Source organism: Pseudorasbora parva, chromosome 9 (genome assembly GCF_024679245.1).
Source record: "Pseudorasbora parva isolate DD20220531a chromosome 9, ASM2467924v1, whole genome shotgun sequence".
NCBI classification, from domain to species: Eukaryota; Metazoa; Chordata; class Actinopteri; order Cypriniformes; family Gobionidae; genus Pseudorasbora; species Pseudorasbora parva.
The window spans coordinates 13,617,982-13,626,701 of NC_090180.1; the positions used below are offsets into that span (position 1 = coordinate 13,617,982).

The following is an 8,720-nucleotide window of genomic DNA, read 5'->3' on the forward strand; positions in this document are numbered from 1 at the left end:
AAGTGTCTCATAGCAAACACACAGAGTAGCATTATAACAACTTTCAACACACTCAAATATGATAAAACAAGGCTTTGTTACCCTACATACCCATGGCTGCGGCATAACAAAAGCTCCACGACCTCTAGCGGCGGAAAATTACATATTGTGGCTTTAACGGTTCCTCACATACATTAGCTTTTTCGTTTTAAAGGGACAGTTCACCCCCCCCCCCCCCCAAAAAAAATGCTTTCATAATTTACTCACCCTCATGTTGTTTTTAGACCTGTACGACGTTCTTTCTTCTGTGGAACACAAAAAATATTTTTTCATATCAATGAATGAGGTCAATGGGGTCAATTTTGAGCTATAACATTCTTCAAAGTATCTTCAAAGTTTGTGTGTGTGTGTGTGTGTGTGTGTGTGTGTGTGTGTGTGTGTGTGTGTGTGTGTGTGTGTGTGTGTGTGTGTGTGTGTGTGTGTGTTCCACAGAAGAAAGACAATTTTTGGATAACCATAATATCTTTTTAGATAAATAAGTAGTAAATAAACATTTTATTTTTATTTACTACTTATTGTTTACTACTTTCTACTACTTTTTTTATTTACTACAAGACTTTTTTCATTCGTTACGCCTGTACATTAGACTGCATTGTGCAAACTATGTTCACTTGGCTACGCACATCATACGAAGATGGTTTGGACAGGTGAGCATCCTCACCCACAGCACATTTCTTTGAATTGGGTGTTCCAACGCCCTCAGCGCTAACACACTGACCCAATTCAATGAATCTTCCACAAAACTTTCTGAAATGTTCCTTTAATGAATTGTGGAAACTCGGAAGAGTTCAAAAGAACATCTTCCTAATTTACTGCTTAAATACGTGTTTGGGTGAGAAAATGAGACGCCGATCCGTAGTGGGGGTGTGAAACAAGGGTCGATATTAGATTGCATGCACGTACATTACCATCCCAGACAGGGAATAAGACCCGGTGCGCATTGAACTCAAATGCATGTGGCAGTCTTCTGCTCAATACTGGCCTGCAACAAAGTGGTTTTTAGCTTATTCGAAGTTATGCGTGCAAATTCAGCAACAACTACATTATTTTGTTTTTTGACATTTGAACAGAAAAATAATGGAGAAATGCTATAAATTGTTTGTACATCTAACTAATTAACATGATTGTGTTTGAATGCACAATACATTTTTTTCAATTAAAATGCAATGTACCTTATCATTTGTATAAAAAAGTATATCTTCATAGCACAATTTTACTGAAAATTAATGTTTATGTCTTATATTTTATGATAAAAGGGGCATTCCCAGAATTCTGATCAATCAAATTTCAGATTTAATTTAAAATATATATTATTTTTGCCATTAGTGATATGTTGAGGTGACTTTTTTTGTTATTTCGTTATAATGTTTACTGCATTACATTAGTGTCATGTCTCCCTGATGGTGTTTTGTGTTTGTGTGGGCAACATGTTCTCTGTCTTTAAGTTATTATTAGTCACTGCTGCTGGAGAGGCCAATGTTGCTGAACTTCAAGTCATCATGTGGCTTTCCAGTGTACCATCTGTATATCATCAGCACAGTCGACTGTAGCAAATCGATTTTAAAAGCTCAAATAGTCTGGTATAATGAAATTGAATGACATATACATTTAGGAACTGTGAAATGTGACCCTGGACCACAAAACCAGTAAGTCGCACAGGTATATTTGTGACAATAGCCAACAATACCTTGTATGGGTCAAAATTATGTTTATAAAAATTTTCTTTTATGCCAAAAATCATTAGGATACTAAGTAAAGATCATGTTCCATGAAGATATTTTGTAAATTTCCTACCTTAATTATATTTAAATATATATTATTAGTAGTACGTTGCTTAGGACTTCCTTTGGACAACTTTAAAGGCAATTTTCTCAATATTTTGATTTATTTGCCCCCTCAGATTCCAGAATTTCAAATAGTTGTATCTCGGCCAAATACTGTCACCATACATCAATGAAAAGCTTATTTATTCAGCTTTCAGATGATGTATACATCTCTCAGTTTCATGACTGGTTTTATGGTCCAGGCTCACAAATATGGTCACGAAAATGCCATCATGTAATGCTTGTAGTATTGTCAGTGTAAAGTTCTTGTAAACACAGCTGCCCTTTTTAACATAGCAATTGAATTGATAGCAATTTATCAAATCTAATGTTGATGTTGATATGCCAAATCAAACAAGTTAAGAAGATAAAGTTTCTCTCCAAGTAAGGTGCTCACTTCTGAACTGTGAAGTGAATTTGTCCCGTAAGATGATTGCAGAAGTATCGATTTATTTTACATTATGTGAATGCAATATATAAAAAAAATCTTTGCTCTTCAGATTCCCCCGACATAAGAAAGGACCTTGAAGGGACATTGGACATAAGCATAAACGTTTGAATCCACCGGGTTTCTTGAATGAGATAGGACATCTTACATTGACAAAATCGTGCGTAGCCTATTTATCCTCGTTAGAGGATCTAGACAAGAAAATCAGGCGTATGTTCAACTCCCTGCACGAATAACACTGTGCCCTTGAGCCCCACAAGATAACCAAGTCGATTAAATGCCCTTCGGAATAAGAATGACACGCAAAAGCTTTAGAAAGGCGAACAGATTATTCTGAATGCAGTTGTGTGACTTCTAACGCGCTTTAACAGCGCAGTTAATCGGCAGCAATATTGGACACCTTAACAGGTTGCTATTTCGTCTTTGGCGGCTACTTACATTTTTCCGCGCCGGCTTTTAGTCTTGGAGCTCCTCTTGAACGCAACAGTCCAAACGTCACCTACGCCGCTCCATTTAATGACGCGAAATTGTTAAGAAATCCCCACACAATTAAAGCAGCGCAATCAAAATCCAGTAATGACGTCAGTGCTTTTTGGTCCAAATTGCTCGATTGCCGAACGAGATACTTTCTGTATAATTGTCCACGCGGGTGAATTGGCAGTGCCCTGTTGCTGATGCCTCTCGCTCGTCTTTGAATTCGCCTTAGACTGGAAGCTAAACTTCAAAAAAAAAAAAAAAAAAAAAAAAAAAAAACCCGAGCGCTTCCCTTAACACATACTTGACAGTGTTAATGCATCACCTAAACGGTTCGGATTAGTGTGCATGGCACGCGCTGAAAGGTAAAGGAGTAATTAAGCCGGCAGAGCCTGGGGCGCGTGCACTGGCCAGGAATTGATTCTGTGATGCAATGCGGGTTCCGTCACTGGTTTAGTTATAGCGGTTTGACTCCACTTCTGTTTCTATTGCCCGTCCTTAATGGCATGAGATTGCGCATTTGTCTTCATCAGTGCATTGGGCTGATGGTATTTTTGACAGAACGTTAAGTTTTAAAGTGAATGCTTTTGTTCATTCACCACGTCCTATCTATCTATCTATCTATCTATCTATCTATCTATCTATCTATCTATCTATCTATCTATCTATCTATCTATCCATCCATCCATCCATCCATCCATCCATCCATCCATCCATCCATCCATCCATCCAACCATGTTGTTCATCAGTTGATCTATTGGTCTGTCTGTCGATCTATCAGTCATCTGTCTGTCTGTCTATAGATCTGTCTGTGTGTCGATCGATCAGTCATCTGTTGATCTATCATTCATCTGTCTGTCTGTCTATTGATCTGTCTGTCTGTCGATCTATCAGTCATCTATCTGTCTATATTTTGTCTGTCCTCTATCTATCTATCTATCTATCTATCTATCTATCTATCTATCTATCTATCTATCTATCTATCTATCTATCTATCTATCTATCTATCTATCTATCTATCTATCTATCTATCTATCTATCACAAAGGGGAAGATGATCTATGGGTCTATGCGTGGTGTTGTAATCATGCCGTTCAGAGCTTGTCGTGTTCAGCACCTCCAAGGCTTGTAGACAAGGCTTTTTGCCCTATCCTGATTTTTCACAGCTGTGACTTGTGGGTTGCTGCAGGGTGACTGAGCGTAAGACTGTTTCGGCACTGAGAAAGAGAGAGGGTGGTGAGATCCTCTAATTTCAGTGTTCACTAATGTTCAGAACAAACACGCTCCCATAGCCTATTTAAACATAACTATCACCATTCTGGCTCAGTGTTCTCATTTGCAGCGAAGAGACAATGAATGCACTATGATCTCCTCATGTTTACAATACATTTACATTTACATTTACATTACATTTACATAAACCAAATCCAAAGACAACAGGTGTGTTTCTAGGAAGATATAGGCCTAGCTTATATATTCTGCATCTGTGTAATTTGAAGATTAGGCAAAGAGGTGACAGGTGATGTGCTAAGACAGAAAAAAAATATGAATTGAAATTACAGCTGAAGCTTGTCTTAAATGGTGTGTGTTTGATCTGGCAAAGAGGTGTGTTGGAAGCTTGGAGCTGAATAAAACAAATATTTATGATAACTCGCAAAGGGACAGAGACACCAGCAGGCTGGTCATGAAAGTAGGCCGTCTGAGCACACTCATTCAGCTCTGCTGATTCATACACACACCTGCTTTCTTTTGGCCCTGAACAATTAAAAATACAGAGATCCCTAAACATGTTTGTATCATTTTAGGCTGTTACCATCCAAATAGGTAGACTGACAACTTTTATTACCATCCATCTTGTCACATTAAAACAGTTTTTTATTATTCACTTTGGTGTCTTCACATTTTCAGTCCACATAATCATTGTTTCAAACACAAGATTATTGTAATATGTAATGAACATGTGGTTTAATCACCAATACACAACATCTTTCAGTTTGGTACTTTTAACAATCAGTTCATCCAACAGCAAACAATACAATATGTTTCAACCCTGCTTAAAGGACAACTCCGGCGAATTTTTAAGTTTATCTTGATCATTATATCTTTGTGAGTACAGTCTATAGAAAAAAAACCAAACCGGATTGGTGCTTGCAACACAGAGTTATTACAGTTAATGCCCAGATTAATGCCCAGTTAATGCCCCAATCCCCCCCCCCCCCCCCCCGTTAAAACGGCAGCTTTGAGGGCATAACGTAAAGGGTGTCTTTGTGCCTCTTAACAGACACAAAATGCAATTAAAATGTCTGTCCAACATGAACAGGGCCCTTACATGGCAACGAGATGCGTTTAGCCACTTTGCCATTGTTTAAATTCACCCGTTTTAGACGGCTAGCTGTGTCACGGGACTCAGCGGTAGCCGGAAAGCCGAGATAAACTTAAAAGTTCGCCGGAGTTGTCCTTTAATTACAGTGTTTGCTGATTTTTTTATTCACTTAGGTTCTATTTTCAAAAGTATGGTAAGGTTTCAAAACTCTTAGGACTTACATCACAACAGATCAGCAAAAGTGCATATTTTTGTGTAGTACAATACACAAAATCACAAAGTATCTTAAGCTCTTACTATCAAACTTTGCATCTCTTCTCATCAATGTTGGGTAGTAAGTTACATCTAACGGATCCAGTTATGTAATTTAATTACAAAATAAATGTAACTAATCAGTTACAGTTACCTATTTAAAAAAATTAAATTACAGTTACTTATGAAAAAGTTAACGATCACAAAGGGGGTTACATTTGAATATTTTCTGTAAAAGGATGTGTTGAATGATATAATGTAATGCTTTGCCTGTTTTTGATGTGCATGATGCCTCCTTCCATGTAACCGCCGTTTAGTAAAGCGATGCTATTTTTATGCTTTTGATTGGCTCTCTTGTTTGAATTTGCAGGGCACCACGTCTGTCAATCCACATTGCCGCTGAAAGCTTCAGGCTACAACCTGCCTCGAGAGTTGCCACCATGGCGAGTGATAATAATATAACCAGCAGCCATATCACCCTGTAGCCCAAGACTGGTTTCCCACTGAAGCTAAGCAGGGCTGAGCCTGGTCAGTACCTGTATGGGAGACCAACTGGGAAAACCAGGTAGCTGCTGGTAGAGGTGTTAGTGAGGCCAGCAGGGGGCGCTCACCCTGTGGTCTGTGTGGGTCCTAACACCCCAGTATAGTGATGGGGACACTTTACTGACAAAGAGCACCGGTCTTTCGGATGAGACGTTAAACCGTGGTCCTGACTCTCTGTGGTCATTAAAAATCTCAGGATGTCTTTCGGAAAAAAGAGTAGGGGTGTAACCCCGGCATCCTGGCCAAATTTGCCCATTGGCCCCTGTCCATTATGGCCTCCTAATAATCCCCATATCCTGATTGGCTTCTAGAAGCCATCACTCGGTCTCCTCTCCTCTCCTCATCCAGGTGGATGCTGCACATTGGTAGCCTAGAAATCTAGACGCACCCTAGCGGCAGCAAATTGAATTTGCCCGCAAGTGTGGTCTAGCAACTCTCAATTCCTATCTGAGGTGTATTCCTCAGAATCTGGACGGCCCAATCACATCGTGTATAGAGTCGGCAGGCGGGGCCATAATGACGACGGCCAAGTTGCGTTTGCGTGCTTCTAGTAACACAGAAACTGGCGAACGGCGGCGGTCTTTCGAATCAGCTCTGACCACGCCTCCGGAAGACTTGGAGTTAAGCTTTCCGCTGAGAAAAGAACAAAGAGCGGCACTGAAGTCATTCTTAAAAAGGGAAGATGTGTTCGGAGTTTAGCCGACCGGATACGGCGAATGTTTAATCAGTCAGCGAGCTCCCCTTCACCGTCGTTGCTCCGGTTGGTGTAGCGCTATCCTATCGCGTGCAGAGGGAGTTTGAAAGACAACCGTTTATCCCGCCCCTCAGATTGAGCCCTGTCTATGGTGAGTTTCCAGACCAAACATCTTGATGTGGGTCTGGCTTGTCAGGCTAGCACATTGGTGGTGGTTGAGGAGATTCCCCCTTCTATGTAAAGCGCTTTGAGTGCCTTGAAAAGCGCTATATAAATTGAACACATTATTATTATTATTATTATAATGCGTTCCAGTGCTGGAAATTAAAAAAAAAATCAGAAAAGGGCGCAAAATATGTTTGCCAACTATTAAAATACTATCAAAGGTTTCAATGTCAAACCTAAGAAAGCATCTCCTGATGAATGCTAACCTTAAAAACAATAGCATGTTATTACACACACTGAGGGATGTCAGAATTTTACTTTCAGGTGTACAACAGCTTGTTTCTGGGGCAGTACCCTTAAAAGGACATCTTTGTACCTTTTTGACCACAAAATTTTTTTGTAGTAGTACATTAAGGTACGCATTTGTACTCTAAGGTACTATAATAAGAACCTTTTAGGAGTAAAAAATGTACAAAGATGTCCTTTTACTGCCCCGGCAACAAGCTGTTGTACCCCTAAAGGTACAATTCTGACGCCCTTTTTCTCTGTGCAGCAGCAACTGGAGAGTCTGTTTGGGTTGCCAAGTGAGTATGAAATTAGAAAATATTCTTGCTTCTGTTAGTGTCAAATCCATATTAGGCCTTATTTGGTATAATGTTTTCTCTTTACACACACAGAGGTAACAAGAATAGTATGCAGTAAGAAGAAAAAGGATACTGTAGTTTTTTTTATAATTATCTATAGAATCTCTGTTTTTTTAGAGGTTAACCATGCCTGGTTTAAATGTGTGAAAATGATAAACAGTTGAAAACATTGGTTAGAAATGTAGAAAAGTAATCAAATGTAATCAATTACATGACTTCACAGTTTTCCTCAGTCGCTTTGGTAAATTTCTCAGATCAGAATTTAAATTCTTAAGACCACCTGTTCAATCTTCACATCAGTGTGTCTCTTGCACATCAACAAAGAACTTTTTCTTTAAACAAGTTGCAAATGCTTTTGTAAATCCATCCAAATGAATATGTAAAATTCTCTGCTGTTTCCTATGGGTCAAAATTATTATTTTTCTTTTAAGCCAAAAACTTATTAGGATGTTGATGTGTTCTGAGTTTTGCCGACCGGATACGGCGAAAGTTTTATCCGTCAACGAGCTCTGCTTCACCTTCATTGCTCTGGTTGGTTGTAGCGCTATCCAATTGCGTGCACACTGTGCAGAGGGAGTTTGAAAGACAACCGTTTATCCCGCCCCTCGGATTGAGCCCTGTCAATGGTGAGTTACGAGACCAAACATATTGATGTGGGTCTGGCTTGTCAGGCTAGTGCTGGTAAGGTTACTTTGGAAATGTAATAGGCCACAAATTACAAGTTACCCTATTTAAAAATGTATTAAGTATTTCAATTACTTTATTACAGTTTTTCATTTCTCGAATCATCCTTGACATTTTTAAAACAGTAATTGCATTGCTCAAAACAATTTGTATAAATAGCAAAACACCATGGATTACCTGCAAAAGCCGGTCTCTTGCTCTTGCTTAGTTTATCTCTCAAAAGTAAGTATCTGTGTCAATAAACATGTCAGTGCCATGTCATTGTGTACGGATAACACAGCCTAATTGCTTAGTCATGATGTCAATATAACAGTGTAATCTGGAGGGATGTTCTTATGTAAAATATGGCTAAAGTTTTGATAAATTATTGTAAATTGTAGGTTACACCTTAGTGTATGTGGGAGTTTGATTGCAAGAGACTAGACATGATTCACATTTACGCTTTGACTGTTTGTACTGTAATTTGTTGATAGACCATGTCACTGTGATGCAGAAAGAAAAAGACAGCACTGCATAGCACAAAGAAAAAATAGGGGAAAAAAACTAAAGTAGAAATGCAAATTTCTAATGGAAATGTATAGAAATATGCTTGACATATTATGACAACTTTATGTTTTTATTCAACCATTTTG

General features: G+C 38.8%; 1 protein-coding gene and 1 pseudogene across 2 annotated transcripts in view; one reads left to right on the top strand and one right to left on the bottom strand.

Annotated features, from left to right (window-relative positions):
- The window catches only part of clcn2a (chloride channel, voltage-sensitive 2a), a 53,741-nt gene extending 50,558 nt beyond the window's left edge, over nucleotides 1-3,183 (bottom strand). The window contains exons 1-2 of one of the 2 annotated variants that reach the window (XM_067454013.1): nucleotides 2,749-3,183; nucleotides 247-284 (exon numbers count right to left, since the gene is read on the bottom strand). In XM_067454013.1, coding sequence (XP_067310114.1) covers nucleotides 247-252 — 6 coding nt within the window. In that variant the 5' untranslated portion in view covers nucleotides 253-284; nucleotides 2,749-3,183. The remainder of the gene's footprint in view (nucleotides 1-246; nucleotides 285-2,748) is intronic. The other variant, XM_067454014.1, reaches the window with a different exon arrangement.
- A 2,636-nt stretch (nucleotides 3,184-5,819) lies between these two features.
- On the top strand, nucleotides 5,820-5,936 carry LOC137090409 (5S ribosomal RNA; annotated as a pseudogene).
- Nucleotides 5,937-8,720: the final 2,784 nt, after the last annotated feature.